At 41.5% G+C, this 15,080-nt stretch overlaps 2 protein-coding genes across 3 annotated transcripts in view; one reads left to right on the top strand and one right to left on the bottom strand.

Annotated features, from left to right (window-relative positions):
* LOC125903271 (bifunctional 3'-phosphoadenosine 5'-phosphosulfate synthase 2-like) overlaps window positions 1-15,080 on the top strand; it is a 275,592-nt gene that overhangs the window by 28,036 nt on the left and 232,476 nt on the right. The window lies entirely within an intron of this gene.
* The window catches only part of LOC125903270 (cGMP-dependent protein kinase 1), a 143,507-nt gene that overhangs the window by 6,777 nt on the left and 121,650 nt on the right, over window positions 1-15,080 (bottom strand). For both annotated transcript variants that reach the window (XM_049600091.1, XM_049600090.1), the window contains exons 8-11: window positions 12,941-13,006; window positions 8,990-9,064; window positions 1,853-1,949; window positions 1,602-1,741 (exon numbers count right to left, since the gene is read on the bottom strand). In XM_049600091.1, the coding sequence (XP_049456048.1) occupies window positions 1,602-1,741; window positions 1,853-1,949; window positions 8,990-9,064; window positions 12,941-13,006 (378 nt within the window). The remainder of the gene's footprint in view (window positions 1-1,601; window positions 1,742-1,852; window positions 1,950-8,989; window positions 9,065-12,940; window positions 13,007-15,080) is intronic.

Below are 15,080 nucleotides of genomic sequence, written 5' to 3'. Positions count from 1 at the left end.
TTGATCTTGATGTGAAGAGGCCTTTATTAGAACGACAAAGAATCACGTGCTTTTGGTTCTGAGGTAATACAATACCGATCCTTGTGACACGTATGGAGTATATCGTAGCGGGAGTAGAAGTATAGATTTACATTTACTCTCGATCACTGCTGGGTTTCTGTAATACCACTACTTTGGTGGTACCTAGACACAGTTACAATTATTGAAACGTTAAAGAGCTTGTTGTTACATGTGTGTTTATCATAGCAGACAAACACAGCCTATTCCATGTATTTTCTTCAAAGGTTATGATCTACCATGAGAATGTCACTGCACACAATGAGCGACAGTTCAGATGATTCGAGCTTGCTTTCCTGGAAATATGGATATTATTTTTACCTCCTGCACTTCAAGGGCAAAAATATGTGGTGAACTGCCACAGACAAACTAAAATAATAGAGGTATGTATGTTGTGCACTGTTGAATTGCATGGTGTCTGTGAATATACAGTCAGTTTCCTCTGCTATATGAAGTTGTTTCTTAAATTCTAAACTTAAGTTTATTAAAACATGCTTGCGTTCAACAATGGGACAAGAACAGCTGGTGGTCTTTCTGTCATCAGCATCCATGCAGAACTCACTCAGAAGCTGTCATGCAGTCTAATGACCTCATTACTGCAGATGTTTGCCTCTGTAGAGCCTCCTGCCGGTTCTATAGCCTAGTTCTAGAAGAATGTACTGTCTCTGCAGAATCTTAAAGTTTTGTGACTTCTGCTTTGTGTGACTAATGGGACAGTTGTGTTTTTGTTATTATTTATTTGAACAATAATGGTATTGATATCATATTGTATCATATGATTGATTGTTTTTTGTTTGTTTTGATTTTGTTTTTGCTTTTTAATTTTTTATTTTTTTCCCCCATGGAGGGGAGGGGGACCGATTGTGCACCCAGATGTCCAGCAGCGTCCCTGGACTTGCACAACACTGCTCTCCTTGTCGTTTCTTTGTGTAGCCTTTCTGTACTATTTGAGTATTTACTTATATAGGCCCACTTTTAACACGTGTACACTTTGCTACACTTCAAGTCGCCTAATAACAAAAGTCACCTGAGTTAGTCCTAAACTGTGTAAGAAATTAACCAAAGAAAGGAGATCAATCAGCAGCTGCAGGTGTGTTTGCAGCCGCAGGAGGGCAGAGTTCCACACAGGTGACAGTCTGCAGTCAGCTGACAGTACGGAGGAGTTACCTGTTGGAAAGGTGTAGCCTACGCTCACCTGCCGAGTGGCAGAGCATGGGACAGGATGCGGAACGACGGCTGCTAGCAGCAGTGGTCATGGTTAGCTTTATTACACCTAGGCGTAGTTTTAAAAAGTTGCATCTGCCGTAATCAATTACTCACATAACCATCCACCTGGCGAGCACGCAAAGTGACCCACACCACACCTGCGCTGTTGGCGTGATAAATAAAAATATAAAGGGTCTGCTGACCGACTACTTTTGCTTGTACCTGAGTAAAGTTTCTTTAAAATGACAGTACTTTTACTTGAGTCCAGTATTGTAACACTTTTTCCACCTCTGTACAGTAGATTATCCATATTCAATGAAGCGCTTCAAGGGTTGTACCTAACGATGAAGTCTGAGTGGGCCTCCTGCATGATGAGTTTCTCTGAACGAATGTGCTCCTGCTGTCTTGTGTCAACAATGTGCCGCTTCTTCAAGATCTTCATGGCAAAGGTTTTGTTCTCATCGCTCTTGAGCTGAACCTGCAGTGAGAAGGAAAGAAAAGAAATACAAAGGTCAGCCAGCGCATTAACCCTCACAGCCCGTTAGACAATTGTTAAAGACGTTACTGTCACAGTGCAGCGCCCCCCTACCAGCTCGACACGACCGAAGCCACCAACCCCCAGAGTGTCGATGATGTTGAAGTCAGCTAGGTTGAGATTGAAGAAGAACGCATTCTCCGCTTCATACCTGCCGTGCCGGGAACAAGGGGGGGAAAAAAAGACAGAATGGGAACAGGATTAAAGATGAGATGAAGGATGAAAGACGAGATAATCCACTCTCAACAACCTGAGACAAAATATCCGTCTCTCCTTGAGCTCATTTGTTTGCAAATCTTAGAGGATTTAACTCGTAGTAATCTATCAAGGATGTTATTGAGGATGTGGAGGGTATAAATATGAACACGTGAACAGGATGTGTTGCAGTGTAGTCCTCTGGTACATCGCTTTGACCTCTCTTTGAACACGTTCCGTCTGTCCCCCAGCCTGTCCCCATTCTTGAAAGGAAACAAAAGACGGGACATTTGTCACGAGCTCACGACTCAGCTGGCTCTGAAGACATGCCTTGGCTCTGCCACCTGACACGCCAACATGCCATTGCAGTCCTGAACATGCTGGCAGTGGAGACTGTTTCCACGTGTCCACCCCTTATCCCCAGATGCCCCGTGTCTTCTCTGGTTATTGTTTGATCCAGACAGAGTTTCATCAGCTCACTCTCTGGATCAGTGGGCTTAGGACAGATCTGAGCCTGGACAGCCTTTTCTGGGTCACTCAGACCGGGCTATCGCCTCAACATCAGGCCTTTTCTCGTACAAAAGCAGTTCGCCTGTGTGCCAACAGACCAGCAGACATTTATCAAAAAAAAAATGCCCCTACATGGAAGACTTGTTTAGATAAGTAAGCAGTCTTCCTTTGTGGTGCAGCAGGGATTAACTTTATTTACAGAGAAGTTAAACAATGATTCATTTTATGAGTTCTCCTCTGGGTTTGAATGTGATGAATAAAATGGCAAATGAGATTTACTTCCCTCTCAGCTTGTGTGGCCATTTGAGATGTGGAAAGAGGATTTTACTCCATCAGATCCACCAGATACATCATTGTAAGCCAGAACAATAAAACCTTTTCCCTAAGCTGTATATCAGTGGGCACAGTGGGGGCACGTGTTGGCAGGTTACTGAGCCCCGGCGTTTCTCAGAAACACATTAGATAACTAGGACAGCCACTGTTTGTTTGTGTATAAATAGGCACTACTACTAGCATGTAAGATTCCCAGGTGATCCTTTCATCGAACACTCCAAATCCCAAAATGCTCTCTGCTTAACAAAAGGATGGAGAGATGTTATGGAGAGTACACGCATTCCTGTGTGTGGGACGGGATTACTAATAAAGTCATGGCGCCTGACACGTGCATATGCATGGACTTATGAGTACACATAATGGAGGAGGACAAAAAAGACATCATTTCATTTTATGCAAGTTTAAAAAAGAGTAACAGTATGATTCAGCCAGCAGATGGCAGTGTTGCTCCATTAGAAGTATCAAGGTAAGGCGCAAATACTTGAAGCTGGTGAACGTTAGATGACTCCAACCCTTTGAAGCTGAACCACAAAAAGAAGCTATTGTATTAAGTACGCAACTGAAGAATCAACCCATTCTTTTTTTATTTTGGGCAAAAGATTAACTCATCTTTACGCGGAGTACAGTAAGACAACCTTGAAACCAGCTGGTGAAGTTATCAGTACACTGCAGTGAATTGTAATGAATAGTTTTGTGACAGAAAAAACATTTGCCGTCGCTCTGTGTCTCAACCAAGGACACATAGGCTCTCTGGGAGTCGATGAATAGTGGAGATATTTACTAACCCAGCAACACAAATACTCATATAGATTTCTTTTCAGATAGGCAGAGAACAACACGGATGAAGCACTGGAAGGAATATGATACTGGCGAGCAGACCTTGTGGAGCTGGAGCCATACATCCACCTTAAATAGCTATCTTAAACATGACCTTGAATAAAAACAAACACAGAGCTCTGCTGAACAACACTGTAAAATAACCCTGGTTAGATTCACAGAACATATATTTCGTCATCTTTTATATGAAGCTGAAATGACACGTGACTTCTCGTCGTTACAAGGCAAATCTGTTCCCAGCACTGCTTCTCTGCAGGTCAAGTAGCCCCCCAGTGAGTGATAATTTGTATCAGCGAACGGATGAGATCATAAAAAATGATGCAATCCCCATGTGTCTTAGTGTGTGTGAGCGTACATGTGAGAGTGTGTGCGCCATTGTCCTCATTTCCGTTGGTCTAGTCTGACTCGAGGGAAGGAGTTAGAGACGGCATCTCTGACCTTAAAGCTGACTCTCATTAAATGTCACTTTTATTTACCAGTAATTCTCACTTATTGAACTCCTCCACCTGCTCCACAGACGCGGGACGTGCTGAGTCATTGTGGGACCATTTTTTTTTCCATCAGTCTTCGTCATGCTTGATGAGCCGTGATTAGCAGAAAGTGGAAAGTAAAGTGCAGGACAACTCCAAGTTTCATAAACTTTGATTTGAGACATTTTATCGACAGTTTGAGAGGAGAATGAGACCAAGTTAATCACAAAAAAGTAGAAAACAAAAGCAGCTGTTGACCTGCCAGAGGAAAGTCGAAATTGCTTGTTTAATTTCATCAGGAACCCAAAGTTTTTAGAATATCTTAATGACATTTTATGCCTTTATACGACAGATGGCAGGGTATGAGGGGAGAGGGAGCTCAGGGATGACATCCAACAAGGTCCCTGACCGAACGCAGGGACTATGCAGTTTGTGGTTGGAGCTGTGACCCACAGGCTCAGGGCCAGGAGACGTATTCTCAAATATTCTGAGAATACTCTCAAAGAGCTCCTATATTAGGAGTGATTTAGGAAGTTCTCAGAGCAACTCTGAGCAAGGAAGGGACAGAAACTTTTACCTTAGTGAATAGGTGTGGTTGACCCCGTTGCTAGGTGTGATGCTTGCTTTTAAGAGATATGATTGGTTGTCACAGACACGCCCTTTGAAATGAAAAGAACTGCTGACTGTGAAAGTGTTGTCATTAGCTATGTTTTTAATTCGAATTTTGGCGTTTCCATCATAATTTTCCAATGCGATACTTCTAGATGCGCATCTAAACAGGCTGATGGAAACATGGCTATTGTTTGTGTGATCACTCTGCTGATGGAAGGTTGAGACAGACCCAAGTCATCACTGCTGCAAGTTTCCAGTTTTCCAAACATCTTTGTGCTGTGATCATTTTATTTCTGGCGTTACAGCATTATTGCATTAGTTGGGAAAGGCGTGCCTACCCCTAAGGAGATCGACCACACATATTATCCCTGCACAAGCTAATCGGTCGCGTTTTATTCACTCACTGTCATCCAGCGTTTGGAGAATATTTCTTCTACCTCTTTGTGTTTACAGCGTTTTCTCCTCTGCTAAAGACACTTAAGCCTCTTAAAAGTCCTCCTCCCTGCTCGTAACAGCTTTTCATCTTAGGAGCTCTTTCAAGGATTGTGAATAACTTTTATGTTTACAAGGACCTAGTCTTAACTTTAAGGGGAAATTCTAAGAAAATGTCACAACTCTAAGAATTTTCTAAAGACAACTCTTAGCACTAGGAAGCTTTGTGAATATGGCCCCTGATGCATAAAACTCTGTGTAGATTCACAACCTAAACTGTGTGTATGCACAAAAGTAGAAATATGCATACATATTTGTCAGTTCTTTATGTTTTGGGGGCATTTGGGGGCTTCAAAGTGTCCATACATCACAGAGTTATAACATGATAAAATTTACACCCAGACCTTCAAAGATGAGCCGGACCTCTTGTGCTCTGTAACAGTCAATTAAAGGTGTTCTTGGGTTTCAGGCTTGTTACAATGAATCGTTGGTGACGTAACAGCTCCAAGACACTGCAGCTCTCACTGGGAGTCTACCTGCCGAAATCAGCCATGTGACGTCTCTGATGCTCTCTGGAATGTTTTTATTATTTAATTTATTCATTACTTCATTGCCACAATTATCAGATATATACTTGCTATCAGGCCCCCATATTTAAAAGAATTAATTGTATTAAAAATGTATTTGCTAGATAAACTACACCAATCAGTATTCAAATGTTGGTGTTCTGTAGAATAATCAGCTTATACCAATTTATAATGTAGGCCAAATGTGGCTCTCCCTCTCCTTTTCTCCACTATGAATGGTTTCCTATCCAAAGAGCATTTCTGAGGATGGCAGCTGAGACATTTTTAACAAAAGCAATCATTAAACTAATGCCCAGATCTATGGCCCCTAACCCCCTATATTCTTTGTTCCTATAAACATCTGTTAATAAACATCTGTTTGCATATCGCTACTCATTCCCCTCCACCGCTCATTTGACCTTCCAGTCAGAAATACAGTAAAGAAAGTGCAGTTTCACCGACTGGGTTGTATCAGCGAGGTTCCTGGATGCTGCCAGAGCAGCTGTCATTACGCACAGCTGCGGCTATTTGTGGCATCAGTGCCACTAATTCACCACATTTTTTGCAAACCATCATCGTGGTAAAATATGCATCATCATCATTATAATTAAATGTGAGAAGGATGATCAATGATTCATTCTCATGGCTCACGTTGAGATTGACCTGACAAAGTGACCTTCATGGGTTTACAAGACACCATCACAATGATGTTGCAGTAACAATTAAGAATACATGTTATTTTACTGCTCAGTAAATCTATCCCAGGCCTGGCAAAGAAATTCAGCCACAAAAAGGTTCGCGTTTTGAAATAAAACTCAACTTTTCATGATCAGCCAACCAAAAGAATTCAACATAGGTAGAGGTCATCTTATTGAAAACCTCCAGTTCTGTCCTCCTCTGGGTTCATCTCACAAAGTAACCTGTTCTGGAAAATAAATGACAAGTTGTTCAAATAAGATAATGACTTAAGCTTATTAGTCCAGGGATGTCAGTGGAAGATGTCCCAATTAAAAACCTTTTTTGTGAGTCTCTGATCTGACATCTTAACAAGTCTATTCCAAAGCTGCAGCATTTGACATTTATGCCGGATGTTCGGAGGTTCCCATCCCATATCTCCACTAATGGCCAAAACTCAAGTCAATTTATGGACACCCAGGAAAGACTGACTCGCTCTATAATGCACTGTGTTACAACTTGTATGTTCTTGGAAACCCCAAACACAGGACACACGAATTAAAGAGTTGTGTATAAGTATAAAATCCTAGATTGCCACATTGTTTAACTTTGTTCAGTACAGATCTCAGTGCTCTACCTGCTGACTGACCTAGAACACTGACAGTCCCTTTAAATGACATGCTCCTCCAGCATCAGGCCAAAGTATTTATACTTTTATAAATGTGCTTTTGATTGACATTTTACAGAGCACTGTGTAGCCTGCTAAACAACCAGTGAAATTGGCAAGCAACCTAAAAACAACGTTGTCTGTCTCTCAGCTTATATTTAATCTCGCTCTCACCACATCACCTGCAGCTATTTTAGCTAAAACCCGTGTGTACTCCTCATCTGAAGAATGTGTGAGGTGCACACATGCTCACAGCACATCCTTCCTCTATAAATACCAGTGTATGTGTGGGGAACAGGTGTTCGCATGGTTTTCGTGTGTGCACATAATTTCTGCATCTGGTCCCTGGGATGTCGCAGTTTATTGTCGTAGCTGTGACCCACGGGTTACTAAACCACCCCCCAAAAAACCTGATGTTTAAAATAAAATATGGCACTTTGAATAACATAATATTTTCCTGTCACGCCTACAGATTCTCACCGCGCATTCAGCTTAACAAAATACTTAAATCCTTATTTTATGCCGGCAGAAATAACAACGAAGACAGGTGTATTGGCTCTACTTTGCATCGAGAGAAGCTTGATCAACAGCAATGCGCGCATATATATAGTACATAGCAAGGAGGTAGTGTTTGAAGAAAAGACCTGTCAACCTCACAGAGAGCAGCTGTAGTTTTCAGTATAGTTACGGTACTGCTACATGGTGCTTATCCGCTGTGACCAATTAGAGATAGTTTCCATCACCGTGGGATCCTGACTCAGGCAGGCTTTCCTCACCAAGAAACAAATGTGCTCTGCTGGGCGGGGAGCGCCAGTAAGAGACGACACACACACACAGCACACGGCGGGGAGAGCTACCTTAATCAGGATGAAAACAACTTTGATGTGACAGATTTTGAGGAGCAGAGGGAGAGAGCGGCTTTATTTTAAGATAAACTTCAGTGGAGAATAGGGTTGATAATAAGGTTATGAATGATGGTGATGATTTGTTGCTCATTTGCATAAAATCAATCTTAAATTAGCTTCCCCACAGGCCCGGCGATGGGAGGAATGGGCTGGAGAGCACATGCTGCAGGTCTCTTTCGATCACAGACATTAGCTGGCAATCAGCAGTGGTAGTGAGCCATAAGAGGGACCTGGCCAAGGCTGAATGCCAGAGGCAAGCCTCCCATTACACCCCCCGATTGTCTTCTCTCCTTCCTCAGTGCCTCCGTCCAACACAGTAACTGGTGTTATGTTCTGCTCCTTGTTGACTGAATTCCACTGACTCGCACAAGATGACTGACACTCTGGGCAGTCAGCTTGAAATCCAAAGCTTCGGACAGAAGCCTGTGTCACCCGTCTTGCTCCCTCCCTGCCTCTCTTTGCTCAGTCCATCCATCCACGAACATCCCTCTCTCCCTTTCTGGTGTGATAAGCTGTTCCTGTTCTCTGTAATCTGTCATTACTGGGTTCTTGTTTCTCCTCACCTTGACTCACAGCATAGCGCTGCGTGAGCGTGGTATCAGATTATGCCAATATGTAGCGGCCTGTACCCCAAGATGCCCACCTCATTGCCAAGGTGCCTTCCACAGTGCCATTCTCTTGTTTCCATAGCGACGATAAATAGAGTACATATTAATTCCTCCAGAAATAGAGGCGGAGGTCATAGCCTCTGCTTTCTGGCCTGCCACAGGGGTATTGTGCTGTTATATAACAGACCTAAAGGCACGATGCATTAACAGTTGGCCCAAAGTATGTTCCATTATAAAAAGTTGCCACTGGCGGGCGGTCATGATATGGCGCAAAGCTTTAGAGATTTATTGAATCTGTGAATTAATTTGTGAAATTTAGACGACCAAAACAAAAAGCAAGCACAAAACAAACAGATATTTTAATCAATTTTTTTGTCTTACTTGGCTTTGGCGTCAGCATCCTCGTGACCTTTACTGGACACGTCCTCCAATCCTCCGATCAGGTGCTTGAATGAACTGCAACAGACATTACATCATACGATCAAACTTTCTGAGGCTATTTATTTTGTTCAAGACTCTGCAACCTATACCAGCCCACATGTTATCCACTTACAGTATGTTTTGAATGCAGTTTGTACACTGCAGGCAATCTGTATAAGAAGCTGCTGTAATATATGACCAGACTGCCATAGAAAAAAATAAAAAAAAAACACTGCCAGTTACTATTAAATATTCATCAGTCTGCTTTTAAAGACGAGTTTCTAAAAATCACTGTAGAGCAGATGAGAAGACAGAGCTCCCCTGAAGAGGTGTAAAATAGTGTGATAGCAGGCGGGGGATGAGTGTGAATTTTTCGAGACAAAAGTAGAGGCTGTGCATAAATGTTTTAATGAATGAATAATAGAACAGAAAACATACTGTGCTGAGTGATTAAAAAAGACAAGATAGTTATCATTAGACACTAAATTCCCACGGCAATATTTTTGTTCTTTTAGTACAAAGTAAAGGCAGTTAAGGTATTTGATTGACTACATGAAACACCTGTGTTCTTTTCAGACCTTAAAGGGACAGTTCAACCCGAAATCAAATGCACATATTTTCCTTCTTACCTGCAGTGCTGTTTATCAGTCTAGATTATTTTAGTGTGACTTGATGAGTGTTGGAGATATCGGCCGTAGAGATGTCTGCCTTCTCTCCAATATAATGGAACTAGATGGCACTCAGCTTGTGGAGCTCAAAGCGCCAAATAAAGTATATTTAAAAAACTCAACAGCAATGTGTCTTTCCAGAAATCATGACCCGGTCAGTCAAAATAATCCACAGACCTTGTTGTGAGCAGTTTCATGTAGGAACTATTTTCTTTCTACCAAACTACACCTGCCAACCATAAAAGAGCAACAGCAATATTCTAACTAATAGTTTCGCTACTGCTTGCTCACCTGAGCTAGCTAATGTTACTACTCAGCTGAGGAAGACACCATTTATCTCGCACATGAGTAGATGCACACTTCCTTCTGCGTGGTGATTCGGTTAATGGGTGTATTTCGGTAGAAAGAAAATAGTTCCTACATGTAACTGCTCACAACAAGGTCTGTAGATTATCTTTAGTAACCGGGTTATGATTTCTGGACAGAGACATTGCTGTTATGGTTGTTAAAATGTATTTTTTTTGGCGCTTTGAGCTCCACAAGCTGAGTGCCATCTACTTCTATTATATTTTAGAGAAGGCAGACATCTCTACGGTCGATATCTCAGACACTCAGCAACTCACACCAAAACAATCTACACTGATAAATGGCACTACTGGTAAGAGGAAAATATTTTTTATTTTTGGGTGTCCCTTAAAGTGTCCCTTTAAATATTAAGACCAATACAGTTTTTACTTGATATATCAGAACTTAATTATTAGTTGTGGGGGAAAAATTGATACAGCATAATATTGTGATATTCTTGTGTGGCAATATCATATCATATCATATCGTATCGTATCGAATCATATAATTAATTGCTTTTTCAGTTCACTAGATTTTGCTGCTGCAAAAAATGGCTCAAGTGAGATAACCAGACTGAAAACTTATTAGATAAAACAGATGTTGACAAAGTTTTCCTTTGGAGATGTAATTTATAGTTGGAAAAAGATAATAAATTGCAATATATCGCAATATATTTTATCGCGATACTCTGCATATCGCAGCGTATTTGAAATCACAATAATATTGTATCATTTAGTTCCATTTATTTGGGGTCATTTTCCAACTTATGAAACACAAATATACTGGTAGATATACAATACATAAACATTAAGTTAATGTTTATTTTAGCAATATGGGGGAAAAAGGACGGACAAGGTGTAGGGTGAAGCCTTAGCTTATTACACCTACCCTTTTAACATTCATTGTTTTTGTCAGCTCCCTTTGAATTACACAGAGCAAGAAACAAGAAACTGACAGAACTCAGTACATTATATGGGTCTACTGTCTGCCCAAATATCCCAAACACATTTCATGTACACTTTGGTGTTCACACTTCAGTTTTATATTTGTTAATTATCTTGTGTTTAAATATGTTTTAATCCATTGTGTGTATTACACATTTAAATTTCTGTTTCTAACCCATATCACAAATTTATTCCATATACTGACTTAAGTATTGTGATAATTCGTGGATCCTCTGGTGATTCCCACCCCTATTAATTATCATTAGTATAAACACAGAGGAATGACAGTTAAAGATTACAATGAGAGATTGACTGCAGAATAATAAACTACACAGTACTCTAAGTTGCTGAAATAAAACCCTCCAAAGTTGTCCTCATGGGGAGATCTGCTACATGAAAAACAACGCTTCGGCTCATTTCCCTCTGAGGTATGGCCGCCTATGCAAAAGACTCCAAACATCCTGGAAGAACAAGTAACTGAGGCTGTTTTCATGCAAGGCTCATCAAGCTGTCAGCCAGACGATGTAATACATCTGGTGTTTTCTCCTGTTGAGACCATAATGCCTGTAAGCTGGGGCTGTTTCTGAGCCGAGCTTTCCTTTAAATGTTTGGCTGCTTACGGTGTCTATTGCGCTGAGCCCATGACTCCCTGCCGTTTGTTTTTATTCCCCCATCTCGTTCCAACTGTCTCTCTCCTCCTTTTCTTTTCCCTCCCGCACAGCTCCTGTAATTATCCTCATCTAACCTCTGAAGATGCACCGTGTCGTTTTGCTGCATCACACATGCACAAACATATAGAAAACGAATAAGTGCACACAGACAGTTTAAAATACTGATAACCTTGAATCTGCACCAAAATTAGCCAGGCGGGCGTCATGCAGAATGAGCTAGTTCTTGGGCTGTGACAGTATTAGCTGCTTGTATGACAGGCAGAGTGAAAGGCAGTGGTAATCACCTGCGCCAGATGACTCACTCACTATCCCCTCTGCCGGCCCTGAGGAAGGCCCATTTGTGCCCGCCGTGTTCCCTGAGGCTAGAGGGAGGCCCTGGGTAAGCTGATACCATCTCCTCCCAATGCCCAATCCATCTGCCTCTCTATTCTCACCACATGACTTCATGTTAGTGACAAAGATGCTCAGAGACTGAACTGTTTCCTTCGATAGTGACCTGATATAAACTTCTGTGGATCTACATTTTTAATGTCATCGCAGCGCGAGGCTGAAAGTGTGGTTTTGCTCCTTGATAATCTCCTGACGAACATCAGTGGAAAAAATAGCCCTTGTTAGTCATTCCTGTGCAAATCTAGCATAAATCTTAATATGTTAGTGAAGGTGATTTAGTATTTAAGACACATGCCTTCTTGGCGTCACGTAAGGAGCAAATCTCATAAGTTAAGTAGTCTGTAAAACATTTACATGAGAATTAGATTGGTCCTGACTATAGAAGCTGAAGCAAACAGTAAGGTGACGAAGGAATTACCTTTTATGACTCCCGAACTTTGGGAGCTGACGATCAAACAAGGTGCTGTAGGGAAGTTTAAGGGGAGCATGATCCTGCAAATGCACGATCTATTTCTCACCTCACATTTATTGAAATTAAATTTAATGGATGATTTAGGATAAATTCGACTTTTTACGTGAGAGCTTTGATGTTTCTTGAGTTTGGAAATTGAAAGTAATGACAGCTAAATGTGCGCCACATTCATAAGGTGTAGCGAGGGTTCATGTTGATGTCTCAGTTACTCAGTTGAACTTGGAGAGCCTGTTCCAAGAAATTGAAGAAACTGTCCTCGCCTGACCATCAGGAGCAAAGCAGAATTCGGGTGCTAGTTTCGCATGGCTGCTCATGACAGACAGACGTTCTCACTGAGCTCTTTTACTACTTTAATGCTAAAGAAAAGGATCAGCAGTGCAGAACAGACATTGTGTTTTGTGGGAAATAACACTGATACTCACTCTCTATCGATGACTAGACAGGTGACTGCTTCTGCTGCAATGACGTTGGCTGTCCTGATGTCCTCCCTGGACAAAAAGATCATACAACACAGTCAGGCACAAAAGCAAAACTGGCACATTTGATTAGTATTATTCATTTTAAATGCTTTATCAGAGCTGTGATAATGGAAAGTGTCAAAAAGTAACACCTGTATATCAGTCTTATTCATCTCCATTCACTCCATAAATGGCACTGGCACACAATAAAAACATCACTCTCAACAGGCAACACACATCGCTGCAAGATTGGCATTACTCTTTATTATATTTGACATCAAGTTCATCTTCCTCCGATGATGCTCCTTCTTCAGAGGAGTCCCCCCAATCGCACGAGTCCTCTGAGTCTGTATCCCATGAATCCATCCTTCACTGTGAAAGATTTCCTGCACACAGAGTCCCACAGCGATAAGCTCTGAACCAGCGCACTGCCCAGGGCAGCCCTCCAACAAAAGACACGTCTGTCGCACTTGTATTTAAACCTCCAGTCCAAGTGTAGTGTTATCCACTTTTAACACGGACTAAAATATTACAAAAAGACAGGAAATTCTTCAGGGGATGTCATAAGCAGATTATTTCTTGCCCCATCTTTTTTGAAAAAGGAAAAAAGAGAGATCGTACTGTGGTTAAATTTAATATCCCGATGGGGAGGAAATAAAAAGGCTCTGCTCTAGATTCAAAAAGACTTGATTCAATTGAATTTTAAGTGCTAACAGTAGCCGACAATCACTCTCTGTGTCTGGTCTCAACTCGGACATACGGCAACCTATTTCAATGAGCTGAGGTGACAATTCCTCCTCGTGCTATGTCAACTCCCTCTGCCTTCCCTCTTCCAAACACACCCCCTCCTCATGCACAAACACACACACATACGTACAGTCTGCCTCACTCTTTTCTGCTGACCCCTTTGAATAAAGGTCACAGCTGGTGGGGGACACAACATTTGGAAAGGTGAGGACTACAGAGGAGAGGAGAGGTAGTGTTTGTCAGGGGCAAAGGATACATTAACAGGTTGACCATTGGGGCCCTCCAGCTAGCACAGCTCATACAGTATTTCATTCACCTCCGATAAGCCCCGATGGCCTGTATCCATGCTCTTCACACAATACTCTGGCAAACACTGCTCCACCTGTTCTTGTGTTTGCCCACAACAGCATTCAGGACCATTTACATAAGCACACTTACAGTATTAGTAACCAGGTTAATGGGTGAAAGAACAGCAAACGTCCCAGTTTGGATGGAGGCGCCGTGTTACACCGCGGTTGTTAATATTGATTATGTGATAATTCGTTTCGGGAACAAGAGTCATGATGAGTGGCAGTCAGTGGGAATGAGTTCTCAGTGGTTAACATTACACAAGACTGAGGTGGGAAGAGACGTTTTTGGATTTGCGTAATTAATAAAGGAAAGCATAAGAGACCTGCAAAGCATAAATTTAATGTGATGATTATTAAAATATTCAGAAGCTGAAAACGGAGTCAACTTATTCTGTTAAGGGCTGCTGAGGCACAAATGCTTGTAATGTCCCAGCTGTGGATTTATGACATTACACCAACTGTACAGTCATTTTTCAAAAGCTATTGCCACTACTGCTACAAATTTACCTGCCACTGCCAAACAAATTGAACAAGATTTTTAATCCTGTCATATACCGTACTGCATGTTTCCAAGGACAGTAGATATTCAGTCAAAATGCTGAGTAGTTATTGGTCAATAGTTCAAGAATGCCAAGGATTTAAACAACTTTAAAAGGGGTAGATTATGCTTTTCTTTATTTTCTATCACAAATATATGTCACAATGTTGTATGCTCACATTAAATGTAAAGTGATTACTGTATTTTGGCTGCAAGATGGCATCACCTCGTCACAGATGTCTTTATGTGGTCTCATGCTACAGGCACGCAACTGCAAATATTTTCATTACATAGCCTTCTCTTCTATATGTAGCTCCATGCTGACGTCAGGGAAACATGCAATCCTGGTCGCTAATGTTGTTAATTTCTCCCCTTTGAGAGAGGTTTTTATTGGTCATTTTTAAGAGGAGAAAGTGACACAACACAGTCATTTCCCGGCTGCAGGTACACTGCTGCATGTATATGCTGA

Source organism: Epinephelus fuscoguttatus, linkage group LG16 (genome assembly GCF_011397635.1).
Source record: "Epinephelus fuscoguttatus linkage group LG16, E.fuscoguttatus.final_Chr_v1".
NCBI classification, from domain to species: domain Eukaryota; kingdom Metazoa; phylum Chordata; class Actinopteri; order Perciformes; family Serranidae; genus Epinephelus; species Epinephelus fuscoguttatus.
Note: the sequence above shows the minus strand (reverse complement) of the source record. Positions and strands in the feature narration are given on the sequence as shown.